The 17962-nt window shown below is 50.5% G+C and overlaps 1 protein-coding gene across 1 annotated transcript; it reads right to left on the reverse strand.

The window, feature by feature from the left end:
* Window positions 1-4907: 4907 nt before the first annotated feature.
* MAF1 (MAF1 negative regulator of RNA polymerase III) lies at window positions 4908-14995 on the reverse strand. Its single transcript, XM_089518200.1, has 8 exons — window positions 14672-14995; window positions 10691-10833; window positions 9163-9291; window positions 8580-8745; window positions 8132-8253; window positions 7868-7987; window positions 7565-7684; window positions 4908-6739 (listed from the first exon to the last, which is right to left on the reverse strand). Exons 2-8 carry the CDS (start codon window positions 10771-10773, stop codon window positions 6718-6720), a joined length of 762 nt encoding a protein of 253 aa, XP_089374326.1. The 5' UTR covers window positions 10774-10833; window positions 14672-14995; the 3' UTR covers window positions 4908-6717.
* Window positions 14996-17962: the final 2967 nt, after the last annotated feature.

Consider the following 17962-nt stretch of genomic DNA (forward strand, 5'->3'; position numbering starts at 1 on the left):
GCCATGGGGACAGAGGGTTCTGTTGACAAGCAGGGCCCGGCCTAGTCCTCAGGAGGCCAGAAACGCAGCCTGGCCTCGATTGAAGGCTGGCCAACCTGGCAACAATCTGGCTGTTGTTTGTTGTGCTCCTTCAAGTCGTTCCCTATCATGGGGTTTTCAGCTTATTCTTTCCTTTGGGGCTTTCTTTTCCTTCCCAGGCCATACAGTTTTTGGACCTTTAAGTAAACATTGTCTCACAGGGTTTTCCTGGCAAGGTTTCTTCGGGGGGGGGGGGGGGTTGCCAGTGCCTTCCTCTGGGGCTGAGAGAGTGTGACTTGCCCAAGGTTGGTTGGTTTTACACAGCCGAGGAGGAAGGCAGCCATTGGGGCGGGAGGCAGACGCCGCTCTGTGTTGTGACTGGCGGTGGATCTGGGTGCAAATGATGGGAACCCAGTTCCTCCACCCCCCACCAGCCATTGCGCAGAAAACCATGGATGCTCCCTACTTTCCAAAAAGCATCTGTGGGCCACGTGGGCCCCAAAATCTCAAGAAAAGGAGGACAGGGTGACCACAAAGGAGGACAAGGCACTGTAAAAATGTAGGCACTTGAGAAGAATGGAGGACACAACCCAATAAAAGCTAAAAACATGTACATGTGAATTTGTCCTCAAACTGGAGGACATTTGGGAATTCCTCCTGGACAGAAGGTTGAAGTGTAGGACATGTCCTGGAAAAGGAGGACACCTGGTCGCCCTGGGCAGAAACCGATGGCACTGAAAGTGGGACCAGGGCTCTGAGATTTGCATATCGTGGCCTAAGCAGCCCCCCACCCAAAATGGGGCTCGTTTCCTCTTGCGACTCTTCTATGGGCGGGGACCATTCTCCCTGTTCTTCAGTCACATTGACTCAGGGGGTGCATCTGCACAGGACCGCACTGCAGAAATAATGCAGTTTGATGCCACTTCAAGAGCTGTCGCTCCACCCCATGGAATCCTGGGGTCTGTAGTTTGATGAGCCCTTTAGCCTTCTCTGCCAAAGAGGGCTGGTGCCTCACTAAACTACCAATCCCAGGTTTACGTGGTGCGACAGAACCGTGGCAACTAAAAGTGGTATAAAAGTGCATTATTCCTCCAGCGTAGATGCACCACCAGATGGTGGTCAGCTACAGCCAATGCATGGCCTACGGCTGGCACCCTGCCCAAACCCCGGAGCCCCTCAAACCCCTAAGGCATGGAGCAGAAAGGGTCTCGGCACCACTGCCCTGACAGGGACATTTGGTAGGAATAGGGTGACCAGGCGTCATTGAAGAAAAACATAAGAGTATTACAAAATAAAAGCTAAAAACACTCATATACATTTAAATCCATGCTTCCAAGCCATGCTCAGAATGGAGAACACTTTGGAATTCCTCCTGGACAAAAGGTTGCCATGTAGGATATGTCCTGGAAAAGGAGGACCTCTGGTCACCCAGGCTGGGAAGGCAGCGAGCAGGGCCCTTTGGGTGGCTTTGGGATTCACTGCCCAGAGAGGATGGACAGATGGACGGACAGACCCCCTCCATGACACCCTTCTGGTGGAAACATTTTTGTCTCAGCAGGACTCATGGGGATGGACTGGATGGATGGCTCTTGGGGTCTCTTCCAACTCTATGATTCGAAATTCAAAGAAAAGAAACTTTTCTTCCCCAAAGCTTCTCAGATACAGCAGCAGATGGAAGCTTCCGAGGAGACACCTCCAGCAATGTCCTTCCCACCTAGTTTGCTCCAGAGATGCCTCTGGGGAGCAATACAAAGCAAAGGAACTTACAGCAGAGAACCTTCCTCTGGACTGTGTGAGTCTCAGCCAGAGTCTTGCAAAGGGGCCTGCTTGCAGGCTCTTCCAGCATGCAAGGTCCCTAGTGATACCTTGAGGTCTTCCCACTAATCTCCCCATATCAGAAGTGAGACTGCCACTATCTAGGCTCAGCAAAAGCCCCAGTGTTACCAACAGCCTGAATCATAGAATCATAGAATTGGAAGAGACCGCAAGGGCCCTGATCCAGTCCAACCCCATTCTGCCATGCAGGAAATCCAAATCAAATCATCCCCGACAGATGGCCATCTAGCCTCTGCTTGAAGACCTCCAAGGAAGGAGACTCCACTAAAATCTCCAAGGAAGGAGTGTGTTCCACTGTCAAACAGCCCTTACTCTCAGGAGGTTCCTCCGAATGCTGAGCTGGAATCTCTTTTCCTTCAGTTTGCATCCATTGTTCCGGGTCCTGTTCTCTGGAGCAGCAGAAAACAAGCTTGCTCCCTCCTCAGTATGGCATCCCTTCAAGTATTTCAACAGGGCTCTCATATCACCTCTTAACTTTCTCTTCTCCAGGCTAAACATCCCCAGCTCCTTAAGTCGTTCCTCATAGGACATGGTTTCTAGACCTTTCACCATTTTACTTGCCCTCCTTTGGACACGCTCCAGTTTCTCAATGTCCTTTCTGAATTGTGGTGCCCAGAACTGGACACAATATTCTAGGTGGGGCCTGACCAGAGCAGAATATAATGGCACTATGACTTCCCTTGATCTAGACACTATACTTCTATTGATGCAGCCTAAAATCGCATTGGCCTTGTTAGCTGCCGCATCGCACTGTTGACTCATGTTCAACTTGTGGTCTACTTGGACTCCTAGATCCCTTTCACATGTAGTTTCATTCAGCCAGGTGTCTCCCACATAATCCTATATCTGTCATTTCATTTTTCTGCCCTAAGTGCAGTACCTTACATTTCTCCCTGTTGAATTTCATTTTTTAAGCTTTGGCCCAGCTTTCAAGTCTGTTCAGGCATTGCATAATTGTCACTTGCTATTTGATGTTCTTTTCTTGCCTGTTTTATTGAATCATTTCCTGTATTGCTCTGTATTTTATATGTATTATCCTACTAGAGAGGCCCCTTCCCCACCACCTTTCCCTTTGTGTCATGTCTTTTTAGATTGTAAGCCTGAGGGCAGGGAACCGTTCAATTAAAAAGATTGTATGTACAGCGCTGTGTAAATTTACAGCGCTTTATAAATAAAGGTTAATAATAATAATAATAATAATAATAATAATAATAATATTTTGTATTTTGATCCTGTCCACTGGAGTATTAGCTATTCCTCCTAATTTGGTGCCATCTGCAAATTTGATAAGTATTCCCCCAATTTTTTCCTCCAAGTCATTGATAAAGATGTTGAACAGTACTAGGCCCAGGACAGAGCCCCACTGGACACCCCTCTGGTCACTTCTCTCCAGGCTGAAAAAGAGCCATTGTTGAGCACCCTTTGGCTTCGTCCGGTCAACCAATTACAGATCCATGTAACAGTTCCTTTGTCTAGCCCACATTTTACAAGCTTGTTTGCAAGAATGTCATGGGAAACCTTGCCAAAGACCTTACTGAAATCAAGATATACTACATCCACAGCATTCCCTTCATCTAACAAGATGGTCATTTTATCAAAGAAAGAGATCAGATTTGTCTGGCATGACTTGTTTCTCTGAAACCGATGTTGACTTTTTGTGATGATGGCATTGCCTTCTAGATGTTCACAGACTCTCTGTTTAATGATCTGCTCTAGAATCTTTCCTGGGATTGACGTCAGACTAACTGGACGATGATTGTTGGGATCCTCTTTCTTCCCCTTTTTGAAGATGGGGACAACGTTTGCCCTCCTCCATTCGGCTGGGACTTCTCATGTTCTCCAGGAGTCCTCAAAGACTATTATTGCCAAAGGCTCAGATATTACATTTGCCAGTTCTTTTAATACCCTTGGATGTAGTTCATCTGGTCCTGGAGACTTAAATTCATTTAGATTAACAAGGTATTCCTCTACTATCTCTTGACTTATTCTGTGCTGAAATTCCCCTATTCTGTCCTCTGCTCCATTATCCTCAGGTTGAGCTCCCTTTGCCTTTTCTGAGAAGACTGAAGAATTCTGCCTTTTCTCTGTCTTCTGTTAGCATTTTGCCATCTTCTCCACGCAGTGGCCCTACCGTTTCCTTCTTCTTCCTCTTGCTGCGGACAGATCCAAAAAAGCCCTTTTTATTGTTCTTAACCTCTCTAGCAATCCTGAGTTCATTCTGCGCTTTAGCTTTCCTGACTTTATCCCTACATGTACTTGCTATTTCATTGAATTCCTTTTTTGGATTTCCCCTTTTCCATTTCTTATACATGTTCCGTTTCAAACTTAGCTCAGTTGAAAGTTCCTTAGTCATCCATCCATCCATCCATCCATCCATCCAGGAAGCAACCTAGGACCAGCCCACAGCTGTCCATTTGCGGTTGTGGTGGCAAAGGAGCATCTCTAGGCAACGTCAGTAGCACTACTGGGGCAGTAAGAAGTAGCCATCTTGTTTTGCCATCACAGGAACAACAGCCAACAATAGGGGCAGAGGAACCTTGCTCAGACTACAGATTACAGAGGGAAGTGTATTTTGGCTTGTCATGGAGGAGAGGGTCTGGGACAGAAAATTGGCCCCTGGCTGCACCCCCCCCCCCCGTCCCCGGGGCCAGTTGATCACTCTGATCTATGTTGTTAACTCACTGATGTGATCCAGGGGGGAGAACTGGGGGTGGGAGCAGGTGGAAGACGGAAAAGAGGGTCCCACAGCTGGGCAAATGCTTTTGAGGAGTTTTGCCCATCCTTCCAGAGTCCCCCCCCCCCCCAAGACCTGAGAGACACAGTCAAAATACCCCTTGGTACTACCATGGCTCTCCAGGCATCAAAAACAGCAGGGGGGGGCAGGCAGGACAAAACAGGCAATACTGGTTTTTGAAAACCTGTATGTGCCCCAGCAATACACAGTGAGTGAACTCCCAATGCACCAGGGCTCACAGAGCCCAGCCCTCTTCATTGGAACCCCCTTACCCTTCCTTTCCCGAATTCTCAGCCCACTAGACTCACCAAGTCAGAGAGAGAGGAGAAGAAAAAACAACTTTATAGCCACACCAACAAAACACTAGGCAACATAGTTAAACACAAGAGAAGGGAAGCCACTGAGTCTAACGCCAGGGGTGTGTGTGAGAGTCCGCCTGCCCCAGGGCCCTCGCTGCCTAGCACTGTGGGAGGGCAGCAATGGAGAGAAGGGGCTGAGCAACAGAGGCAATGTTGGGGGAGCAGAGCCAGATTTTCTCTCAATGTGGCTTTTCCAGACCCGGCTATTCTCTTCTAGGAAGGAGCATCACACCCAAAGGAAAGGAGCAGCCCATCAGCCTGGCTGAGGGGCCACTGCAACGGAGGCCTTCAGCATACTAATGGTGTGTGGATGCTGCACTTTGGTGCAGAGCCCCCCTCTCTCCCACTCCAGTCTTTGGTTGCCCTTCCACTCCACTCAGAACAGCCAAGGAAGAAGGATGCCCTGGGAAACTGTTCTGCTGCTTCTCAATGATGGGGGCTAGGGGGCTGGCCCTGCTTTGACAAACTCCCCCAAAAGAGGCAGGAGGTGGTCAGCCAATGCATCTTCCCACCTGGGAGAACACTGATCTTAAGAGATCTCAAGAAAAGCATCGCCAAAATGGCTAGTTCTTGCGGGCTAGAGGCAGAGGCTGCAACGCACACACAAAGGGCTGTGAGCAACAGTGGCAACAGGGCTTTCTTCACCATGCTTTTGGGTGGGCACATAGCCATTGCCCACTGGACTCTCTCGCCCCTCCAAAGATAGACAGACCAGGCAGGAGGGAATCTGAGTCAGTGCAAAAGAACTGGGAGGGAGGGAAGGGGAGTGCTTTCCCAGCAGCCCCACCTTCCAGGCCAGGCTGGAGAGAGGGAATGAGGCCTAGCCCATCAGAGCTGCCCTTGTCCTGTGCCAGCACCACTGCAGTCACGCAGAATGGGCAAGGGATTCTGTCCACTGAGCAAAGAAGCTGCCAGGCTGCCAGGGAGGAGAAGCTGGTAGGACAGGCTCACAGCGCATAAAACAACGAGGAAAGCAAGCCAGTGCAGGCAGCAAGGGACTGGGTGGCGGGGAGAATATCAATCAACACAGGCAGCTCTCAGATATGAATACAAAAATAGAACTCTAGGAGCCCTTGGGCAAAGCAAAGCAACAGTGGCAGTAGCACCGAGACACTCACTGCCCGACTCCTGGGAGTCCAGGGACTGCTCCCGCCACGGCAAGTGCCTTTTGTGGCTTAAAAAAAAAGAACCAGAGCAGTGCGGGCAGCGAAGGTTTCTTCTGAGAGTCTGCCTTGCCCCAATAAGTCCCCCTGCCACAGCTTCTGCCTGTGGTCCAGCTTCCACAACACTGCAGCATTATGAACTGTAAAAAGAGTTGCCAGGAGGAGCAGCCAACATCACTGAGGGGCAGCAAGAGTCCAGACAAATGCTTGAAACGAATGGACGATTCCCAGGGCTGGTCAGTCAGTCTGTTAATCCTGGGGATTAACAGCCCCAAGCTCAGGCAGAAGCAACAGGTGGCCCAAGGCCCCAGCAGAGTTTGCTAGGCCACCATTTTGGATCAAAAAGTGCTTTGGAAGGGTCCTGTCCCAGGAGGAAAGGCGGGACAACGTCTCTCACACAGGCTGCCAACACCTCAATGTCCAGGCCCTTGAAGAAAGCGCAGACCGGCAAATGGGTTCTGGTCATCATCTGGGGCGTCCAGAGGCACCGACTCCACAGGCAGCATCCGCAGGGCAGGTGGGCAGGCAGAGCGACACGACGCTGGGATGAGCTGGGAAGGATGTTGGAGAAGCCATCCTTGGGGTGGAGGGAGCATGGACCATGGAGTCACATGCAGATCACTTGCGTCCTGCGGAAAGAAAGGTGGGGAAAAACCTAACAAAACTGGAGGTTTCATCTCTGGCTGCTGGGGAGCCAAAGTCCCCAACCTGCTGGGAGATTGCGCAAAAAATGGAGCAGGTTTGTTTCCTGCTGCTCCAGAGGTCAGCAGGGTCCGGACTGCTTGGTGAATAAAAATTATAAGAGAGGATGTTCTGACTAAACTTCGAGGAAGAACACCCTGCTAGTAAGGACCATATGGCAGCAGGACAGAGCATAGAATCATAGAGTTGGAAGAGACCACAAGAGCCATCCAGTCCAACCCCCTGCCATGCAGGAAATCCCAATCAAAGCATACTTGACAGATGGCCATCCAGCCTCTGCTTAAAGACCTTCTGACATGTCCTCAGAAAGCTGTGGACTTGCCTTCACTGGAAGGCTATCTTTCAGAGTGTTTCACCTTTGGCTTCCTGTAGAGGCGAGGGGCTGGGCAAAATGACCACTTGGATTCCTTACACTTCTCTGACTCTGTGATTTAAGTCACCTCTCACCTTTGGAAGGAGCTACCATGCTGCAGGAGGAGCCCCAGAACTCTAAAGAGATGGAGACCTTTATAGTGACACGGCAGACTGCCTCACACACTTGTCAAAACCTGCCTACCTGGGTTCCACTGGTGTTTCCAGGCTTTCATACAAAGAGCCAAAGACTAAGAATCCTAATGCTGGAAGGGATCCCAAGGGCCATGCAGTCCAACCCGCTTCTGCCAAGCAGGAATACACAACCAAAGCACCCTTGAGAGAGGGCCAGCCCAGCTGAAGAAACCGGGAAGCTCAATGCAAAGGCCTTGCTCACTCACCTGTCCTCCTCAATGCTGCCCCCATCCTGGTCACACGCTTCCACCGTCTCCTCTGCATCATCCTCACTCAGGTCCATGTTCAACTCATTTCCAGCCTCAGAATGTGGATATGTGGAGCCACTGGAAAAACAAAGGGACTATGTCAGCTTTTGGTTGTCTCTAATCCCTGTCTCCCATCCCCAGCTCCACCCCAGATCTGTCCTCTGGACTAGAAGTGCAGCCAAGGAACAGCAAGTGCCAGAATCCAGGGGTAGAAAATGCCAGACTGATCCCTGGTGCTGCCACTTGGATCAGGGCCCTGACCTGATGGAGCGACAGGTGAAAAAGACAATCCGTTTCAACCGCTTGTTGTAGAAGAAATAGTTGAAGGACCACAGGCTGCCTTCCTCTCCAAAGGGGTCTGAGTCCAGGTCCGGGTTGTAACTGTGGTGTCAGAAGAGGATACTGTGAGGATCCCTGCCTGTTTGCTTCCCTGAGAGCCCTGCCCTTCCTCCTGTGAGCAGCCAGGCCGTGATCCTCCTCAAGAGAGCCCTTTCCACCCTGATGCGCCTCCTGCCCAAAGCCCACCTGTAGATGTCACACTCAGAGAGGCAGATCTCCTGGTCCACCGCGTCCCACAAGTGCGGCTTCAGGGCATTGAAATCCTCCCGCACAGCAGAAAAGAGGCTGCAGTTCACAGCATTCACCACCTGAAAGAGAAACCAGGACTTTTATTGGGGCTGTCTGCTGCAGAAGGGGAGAGGTGGTGCAAGTGTGTGCATGGGTGCACACACAAACACAGAGAGCTGTTCAAGCACACAGTCAGAGAAAGGAAAAGAAGGAGGGGCTGGCACAGGCCGCTTTGCCAAGAGAAGGCCCAGCAATACCCTCTGACAGCAGACAAGTGGCTGCAAGCCCATTTTCAAAAAGTTGGCTACCAACCTGGAGAGAATGAGCTGAGAGGGGCAATTCCAGGTGGGCCCAGGCCACCTAGCCACGCTGGCCAAGCTGCAGCTCACAAGGGGAATCCACTTACCCAGTTGAGACTGGGCTCTCGGCTGAACTCGTGGCTCTTGGCTGCACTGAAGTCGTAGTCGGGGCGGAAGGACTCGTTGAGGGTAGCGATCAGGTAGAAGAGGGTCTTGCGGCTGCATTTGTCGCTGAGGGGCCCCTCCTCGTCCCCACTCTGGCTCTTGCTGAGCCTGGGACACACAACACACAGTTCAGTCTTGCAGACTTTCCCCGGGGCTCAACAAGGACTTTTGAAATGTAGCTGGAACCTGTTCAGCTATTGGGCAGAGCCCACCTCACCTTGGCACAAGAGCCTCCACTGGCTGAGAGAGGTGTCTGCCTTCTCCCAGAATGGCAGTGGCCTGTGGTACTCCACAAATCCTGAAGAAGAGCCTGGGAGCAGGAAGTTCCGTGATCCCTCCTGGTCTCAGCCATTCCCCCACTCCTCCTGCCCAATGCCCTCTCTTTTTCTGACTCCTCAGCCAGTCGGTTGGTGGTGTGCTACAGAGGAGGATCCCCTGCCCAGAGAAGACTTTCTTCTAGCTGACTGGCATTCTCCCTGTGAGGGCCATGCTAGGTGGTGGAGTGAAGCCCAGACAGGCACCTACCTGCTCGGACTGATCCCCGTGGTCTGGGGTGGCGAGAGCGCCTCGAGGACGTGCGGCTGGCCCTCCTGGCAGAACTGCTTGAATAGATGCTTGTCATCACCAGCCATCTTGCAAGAGTAACTCTCAATCCTGCAGGGAGATGTGGAACTTTGAAACTGAGGAGAACCGGCCAGCCCACCTCACAGAGACTTCTGGAAACAGGGAGCTTAAGCAGCCCCCCCCCCCCAAAAGCAGAGCAAACTGGTGGACTATTAATATGAGGCAGCCAAGTGCCCTACTTCTCCCAACATGTCAGGAGGGTGGCACCTGGCAAAACTGCTTTGGCTCCCGAGTCTTTGGCACACATGGCAAAATGAGCTCCAAGTCCCCAGAACCCTTTAAGTCAGGAGCACCAGCCAAGCTGCTCTTCCATCCAAAAGTGGACCCCACGGCAGTTTACATAAAGTAAGCTCATAAGTAACAACTGGGTACCTCCCAAGTGTGCTTCTGTCAAGACTGACTTAGCTACCTGCCAACTGAGGATAACACACCTATTGGCCTCTAGCCTGTGTTCATGGAGTTTGTTTGGCCCTGCCGTTGTGTATGTGCTTTCAAGTCACCTGGTGACTTATGGCAAACCCATTAATTTCATGGGGTTTTCTTGGGCAAGGATGTAGTTTTGCCAGTACCTTCCTGTGAAATAGAGCCTCCAGTTGCACCTGGTATTCCCTGGTGGCCTCCCACCCACCCACCCACCCACCCACTAACCAGAGCTGACCCTGCTTAGCTTCCTAGATCAGATGGCTCACAATTCTCCTAAAGCAAACAAGCCGCTCCTTCGTGGCAGTGCCATCAGGCAGGAGGCCAACACAAGGGTGGCATCAATGGGTCTGGGACATCTGACAAGAGACAGGATTCAACTAGAGTTTTCATCAAATCCCCAGACAGTTTTCTACCATAAAGGAAACTCAGAAATTAATAACAAGACAGGGCTCATTCTTGAAGCACTGTGACACAACAAAAATTTTTGCCCAAGGCTATTAAACTTCTGTGCTCTGTTTCTGCATTACACTGTAGCATTTTCAAGGATTCCCCCCCCCCCACTTTCCACCTTTTGCCCAATATCATACAGTCTTCAACAAGATTTTTTTAAAAACATGAGCGTCTCCTTTCTTTATTTGTTGCAAGACTTGATTTTGGTCAATTGCCTCTTGGCTGTTTCCTTGGCCCTGCCTTTTGCTCTCAGGAGAGGAGGGCAGAAGTTTCAACACAATACACCAAGAGGGAATTCCCCAGGAAGGGAAAAAGACAGAACAAGGATAGAGAAGAGAACTGGCTCCATCACAGGGATTTTGGGACACAGAAAGAATTGGAAAGGGGCCACTCTGGATGCTCCTTTTTAAAAGCCATGACCCATCCCTTAGATCTGAAGGCATCCACAAGCTCCAAGGGAGGGTGGGATGTGTTCAGATGAAAAAGGGAGACCCCTTCCAATTTTTCTGTACCCAAAATCCCTGTGATGACACCAAAGCACCCTCTTGCCCTTTACCTGCCAATAATGTGTGCATCTCCCGTCTCCACCGTCAGCTGGGAGTTTATGGCTTCAAATCGGGAATTTTCCAACAGCTTCATTGTCTTGTGTCTCCTGGTTCCAGAAGAGATCTCAGTGCTAGGGCTGCAAGGCTGAGCTTCCTGGCAGAGAGGGAGAGAGGAGACCACCAGTTGAATATGCCACTGGGAACAGAGGACTCTGCCGCCCACCCACAGGTCTCTACACAGACTGGATCACAAAGCTAGCCAAACTTAGGCCTCCTGTGGCTTGGGAAAACCAGTAACACCTGGTTTTCTGGGATCAAGAACCGTCTCTCCAAGTTCCTGGAAGTCACAGGATTCCAGGTCTAACGTTCTAAGCATTTATTTCCAAGATTCTTTCAAGCCATAGGATCTTCAGACTTCAGGTTCCGGAAAACGTACGCCATTAACTACATGGATTTTATCTCTTCTTTAAATGATTTTATTATTGAGTTGTGGACATTACCTAATTCACTTCTGATTGATCCCTTTATGATTTGTTAAGTCTTAGAGATGGGATGCCTTACGTTATGGTTACTTCTTCATATTTTTACCATATGACCATTTTCAAGATAGCAATTTATGTAAACACATGCAATTTATGGTTTAATAGGTTTTTGCATTATTGGTAAATAAGTCTTCACAAGTACCAGACTTCCCTAGTTGGTCTTTTTTGTCATGCAGTTTAGAGACCTTCTCTGTGTCAGGGCCTATGTCCTGCATTTCCCTCTTGAGCTCACAGTACTCCCATCCACTCAAGCACCTTGCCATTTCTTTCAGAGGCCCTTCTACTTCGCACACGCTCTTACACCTTCCTCTGAGAAGGAGCCAAAAGTGGGTCTGGAGTCCTGTCTCTGGAGCCCATGTCCTGGGGCCCGCGGGAAACAGGGTCACAGGATTATCAGGACATTTGAGCCTATCTCGCCAGGCAAAAGTTCTCAAAGTTCCTCGTACAGGATTTTGGTTGCAAAGTGTAACTCAAGCCCCTGTAAACAAAGAGAGGACGCCATGTTCCCTTCTCCTGAGTTCAGGGAGGGTCTCTTGTTGCAGATCTGCAGCTGCCTCTAGGCCCAAGAGCATGAGGGAAGCTGAAGACTCCCAACACAGAGATGGGGGGAGACAGCATAGTAAGGACAAAAGCTTCCGCTGGCTATTCCTTGGTGCTTTTCCAGCAACACACTCTCCAGTGGGGAGGCACCCCCAGAAACCCACAAACAGGGCAAATGGTGTAGGGACTCTACACCTGCAGGCCCCCTGCTTGAATGATGGAGGGCACTAGGACTCTGAGGGAACTGGTTAAAACTGGTGGGTCATGGAGAGGGGAATGAAGGCACTCGAGGAACCTATGAAAGCTGCTGGACTTCAGACTTTGCTCCCAGGAGAGAGCCAAGGAGGAGGCCAGCGTTCCCCCACTTCTCAAAGGGAGAACAGAGTGTGCAAAGTGTCTGGACTGGTTCCACTGGCAAAAAAGCAGCTGCCGCCGTATTCTGCCAGACACTGGCTGGAGACTGATGGGCTGCCAGGGGCCTGGCCTGGGAAAAGGAGGCCCATTTATGTGACGCTGGAGAAGGGGCAGTTGCACCCCACCGGCTGGGCACCTTTGCCTGGGGGTGCATTGCCCCACCGCTCATGAAGAATTCCCCCAAATCTGCCTTCACTCAGAGCATTCCCTATTTTGCTCTGCATTAAAGGTGAGAGGCAGGGCAGGATACACACCTTGCTAGGTGCAGTGGCTGCATGGCTCTGACTGGGACAAGAGACTGGAAGAGAAACGATTCAAGCAGCAGCACTTAAAAGGAACATAAAGTCAAAGGAGGACTTTCTGACTGGTGCATCCTAGGTTTTTGCAGGGAGCCAAAGGATTTGGGGACCAGAGGTGGCACACTCCCCTTGAAATAATCCAAGCTGAGGCCCAAAGAAGATCAGCTCCAATCTCCCACCATGGAGGCACCTGGGTGTCTGTGTGTGTTCTGGGCTAAGCAGCCCCTTGGCACCAAGAGGGGAAGGCTCTTGTATTATGGTTCTGGGGCAGCTGTCCAAGGCTGGCAGCCACTGAGGGGCCATGACCCATTCTGCTGCTATAACGGGCTGGAGAACTAACACTAGCCAATGGACACGGCAGCTCAAGCCCCTTGGCATGAAGATATTCCCTCAACGATGCCCAAGTTCATTGTCTCTAATGTAGGTCAGTAACAAGGGAAAAAGCCCAGGGATGGTCAAAGCTGCAAGTCCCAGCAGTCCTAGCCAGCACAACCAGTGGCAAGGAACACTAGGAGTCTCCATCCAACCATACTGGGAGGGCAGAACATGTTTCTATGAACAAATACAAAGAGTCCTTTGCCTCCAGCAGAGGCCAAGCCAAAGCAACCTCTCTGCCTGGGACTGAAAGGAGGAAGCTGGGAGCCCAGCCATGATTCCTAGTGGAGGAAGAAGCAAGAGGGCAGCCCTACTGTGGCCTTCACCAGCACCACTCCACCAGGATGTATGGTGAGCCAATGCAGGGAGAATGGCCGCCATGGGAAAGGGTGATATGATTGCCCTATTTATTTATTTCAAGGAGTGCCATGTTGAGGAGGGAGCAAGCTTGTTTTCTGCTGCTCCAGAGAATAGGACACAATGGAGGAATGGATGAAAGCTTCAGGAAAAGAGAGTCCACTTAAACATTAAGGGGAACTATTTGACAGTAAGAGCTGTTCACCAGAGAAATATGCTGCCTCAGAGAGTGATGGAGTCTCCTTGGAGGTCTTTAAACCCAGTCGGGGTGGCCCTTTGCTGGGGGAGCTTTGATTGAGAGCTCCTAGAATCCTAGAGCTGGAAGAGACCCCAAGAAGGGCCCTGATCCAGCCCAACCCCTTTATTCTGCCATGCAGGAACTCACAATCAAAGCATCCCCATTTTGAGAGACGGTCATCCAGCCTCTGCTTGAAGACCATTCCCCGTTGAACAGCCATGACTGACAGGAAGTTCCTCCTCAAGTTAGCTGGAATCTCTTTTCCTGTAGGTTGAATCCATTGCTCCATCGTTGGGTCCTGTTCTCTGGAGCAGCAGAAAACAAGCTTGCTCCATCTTCAGTTGTGACATTCCCTTCAAGTACTTAAATGGGGCTCTCATCCCCAGCAATTCCTTCCTCATAAAGTCAAGCAAGGCCTCCTAAACAGAGTATGAGACAAGGAGAATCATACTCAATGATCCCTCTTTCCAGGGAAGCATCTGAGCCTCAGAGGCTGACAAAGTGGTCTCAAACCAGATCACAGCGTTCTAAAGTGGAGATGCAGCCGGACAACCCAAAGACACACACTGCAGACAGAGTCCAGTTTGAGACCCCTTTAAAAGCCTCGGCCAAATGCTAGAGAATCCTGGGAGCTGTAGTTCTGTGAGACATTTAGCCTTCTCTCTCGCAGAGAGCTCTGGTGCCACAATAAACTACAGTTCCCAGGATTCCCTAGCACTGAGCCAGGGCAGTTAAAGTGGTCTCAAACGGGATTATTTCTGCAGTGTGTTCTGGACCAAAGGCTGCATTCACACTGCAGAAATAATCCACTTTGAGATCGCTTTTAACTCTTTTCTGGCTCAAGGCTATGGAATTCTGGGAGTTGGGAGTATATTGTGGGGCTCCGCTCCGCGCCCACAACCAACTCCAACCCCCAGAATTCCATAGCCTTGAGCCAGAAATGAGTTAAAGCGGTGCCAAACCGGGTTATTTCCCCAGCGCGGATGCAGCCAGAGGCCCACCCGAGCGTCGCCTCTGCTCACATGACCAGAAACAGGCCCCCTACGTTTCCCGTGATGCCCCGCGCCGCAGAGCGAGCCCGCCCCGCCCCTCCAGAGAGGGAAGGACTACAGCTCCCGTGATGCCCCGCGCGGCGAAGACTACTGCTGGCCTGAGAGGCTCGCGCGGGGCACGCCGGGAAATGTAGTCCCCCGGGCCTGGCGGACCCTGAGGCGTTTGTCAACGGACCTCACGGGCTGAGCGACCAGCAGCGCGCGCTCCGGAGGGATCTCGAAGCGGGTCTCGTCGCCGTCGTGGTGGTTGCCGTCGTTCTCGTCGTCGCCGCCGCCGCGGCTGCCGCCCCCTCAGCTGCTGCTGCTGCTGCTGCCACCCAGGCCGCGGCCCACTTCCCCCGCCTCGACATGGCCCCGATTAATCGGGACGGCGCGGCGCCTCGTCCAACCCCCGCTTGGCTCCGTCCTTCGGTCGGTCCTTCCCAGGCGAGAGCAGCTACCGACGCGACTCCCTTCGCTCGGCCGAGGACGACAACAAGAGCGCCAGGCCCCGCCCCCCTCAAGCGGCGATTGGGGAGCTGTCCCTCTTCCCGATTGCCAATTGGCGGAGAAGGATGTCGATTAAAGCCAAGGTGGACGCCACTGGCTGCTCCCGACGTCCGTTAAATCATCCGCCCCGCCCTCAGCGGAGAGCCGGACTCTGATTGGATGCGGTCTCAAGGGCGCTGGTCTTCGGCCTACAAGGGAACAAAGACTGCGGGGCGTGGCAGCTGTCACTCGGCGTCGAGTAGTGACCACGCCCCCATGGTGGGCGGGGCTTCTTCTGAGTGACAGGTGAAGCAGCTGTAGTCTTCTTAGTCTCTGTTTCGCCAGGGCCTTTGTTCTGCAGAAAGGGATGGCGATGAGTTAGTTCCCTTTTACAGAAGAGGAAGCAGCTCTTTCCATCGCCTCCCAGATGCAAAATTATATCCTCCCTTGTTGCATCCAAACATACACTAGACCTAGATATGGAATGCTGGGATTTGTAGTTTTGTGGACAGTTAGCCTTCTCTGTCAGAGATGGCCCTGGTGCACCGCAGCAAACTACAAACCCCAGGATTCCATGGCGCAGAGTGCTGTCAAAGTGCACTCTTTCTGCAGTGTGGCTTCCTTGGCTCACTCCTATGGAATGCTGGGATTTGTAGTTTGCTGTGGTGCACCAGCGCTCTCTGACAAGAGGGCCGAAGGTCTCACAAAACTACGTGGATTTTGGGAAATGAGGTTGATGCGCAGGGCTGAGGCCTATAGCCCTCTGCACATACCTGACTTGTTCCAGCTGGAGGCACATTGAAGGCCCCTGACCCCCTGAGGCTCTTCCAGAGGCCTCCCAAGCCGCCTTACGTCCCTCATTAAGGAGGCTCCAGGCTGGTTGTCAGGCATGTTTTCCCCACAGAAATCATGGGACCCTAGAATTGGAAGAGACCCCAAGAAGGGCCCTGATCCAGTCCAGCTCCCTTCTGCCATGCAGGAACTCTCCACCGAAGCATCCCCATTGACAGATGGCCATCCAGCCTCTGTTTAAAGTCTCCCAAAGATGCTGATTCCACAACCTCTGTCTTTCTAAATAAAGTAAAATAAAAAATAAACGGTTCCTTTAAAAAATAAATAAATATATGTCTTATTTGTGCTTTAAAATTTGTACATGTTTTAATTAATGTGTTTTAATGTATGTTGTGTATTCCCTGCCTTGCTCCACAGCCAGGGAGAGATGGGTGAGAAATAAAGATCATGAATATGATGATGATGATGATGATGATATATGAAATCGTAAATCAATTCAAAGTTCTTTAGCCATCTATCCTGATTTCTTTAGACACCTCCCATTTGTTTTCTCCTAATTCAAATTGTTTTAAATTGGGTCTTCTGTCTTTAAGTCCTAATAGACCACAAGTCAAACATGAGCCAACAAACTATACATAAGTTCCAAAAGGCAAACCTTGATTTTTCCATTTGATAGAAGGGACACCATTTTACTACACCAGTCTATGTAATGGGACTTGAGCATCCAGGATGGGGGATCCTGGGCCCAAACCCCAGCAGACACCAAGGGCCCATTGCAGTAATAATGATATAATTAATATAATGGGGTAAGAGTATCCACAGATTTTGGTATTCATGCAGGGTCTTTGGAACCAAACCCCAGCAGACACCAAGGGCCCACTGTATTGTTGGGCCTCCATAAAACCATGGATTCTACCATCCAAGGCTTGGAAATATTTAAAAGTATATGTAAATTCCAAAAAGCAAACCTCGATTTTGCCATTTTATATAGGGGACACTGTTTTACTACACCATTGTATATAATAGGACTTGAGCATCCATAGATTTGGGTATCCATGGGGGGGGTCCTTGGAACCAAAGTTCAGCAGATGCCAAGGGCCCACTGTAATATTAATACTGCATCCACTGTTTTGTGTCCTATTCTCTGGAGCATCAGAAAACAAGCTTGCTCAATCCTCTGTGTGACATCCCTTTAAATCCTTAAACAGGGCTATCATCATATCCCCTCTTAACCTCTTCTTCTCCAGGCTAAACATCGCCAGCTTCCTAAGTCTCTCTTCATAGGGATTCCTGGTTTCCAGCCCCTTCACATTTCAGCTGCCCTCCTTTGGACATGATCCAGTTTCTCAACATCCTTTTTGAATTGTGGTACCCAGAACTGGAGCCAAGATTATTATTCCAGGTGAGGCCCAGAGTGGCTCTATGGCTTCCCTTGATCTAGACACCAGACTTCTATTGGTTTCTTTCTTTCAGTGAGTCTCAAAGGTGCTACAAGATCCTTTTGCGGACGGATTCTACAGACTAACACAGCGACATACTATTATTCCAAGATATAGTTGTGTTAGTCTGTACTAGGACCAGTATGCAGAGATCTTGTAGCATTAACTGTCCTGGCCTAAGGCTATGGAATTCTGGGAGTTGGAGTTTGTTGTGGGCCCAGAGCAGAGCAGAACTGGACCCCACAATATACTCCAGCTCCCAGAATTCCATAGCCTTGAGCCAGGATGCTGAAAAGTGGTGCCAAACTGGGTTATTCCTCCAGTGTGGATGCAGCTTTATACTGACGAGTTGACCCAAGGAAGCTTTATTTCGGCCTGTCTGCACGGGCCAAACTTAGGTCCAAAAGACGCTGGAATTCTGGGATACTGTCATGATCGTAGGCGGGGTATAATAAATACAGTTTCTAAAAAAGGTTATTATTTTGTGAGACATTGAGCTTCTCTGTCAGAGCGCTCTGCCGCCAGAACGAACTACAGTTCCCAGGATTCCCTAGCACTGAGTGGGGCAGTTAAAGCCTCTCGAACTGGAGTTTTGGGCCTGAAAGGAAGAACTGGCAGACTTCAGGCGGCTTCCTCGGAGGAGTTAAGTCTACGGAATAGGTAATGATGATGATGATGATGATGATGATGATGATGATGATGATGATGATGATGATGATGATGATGATGATGATGATGATGATGATGATGATGATGATGCTTTTGAA

The sequence above is a fragment of the Sceloporus occidentalis genome, unplaced genomic scaffold (assembly GCF_023333645.1).
Source record: "Sceloporus occidentalis isolate IW3139 unplaced genomic scaffold, rSceOcc1.0.p SCAF_3, whole genome shotgun sequence".
NCBI classification, from domain to species: domain Eukaryota; kingdom Metazoa; phylum Chordata; class Lepidosauria; order Squamata; family Phrynosomatidae; genus Sceloporus; species Sceloporus occidentalis.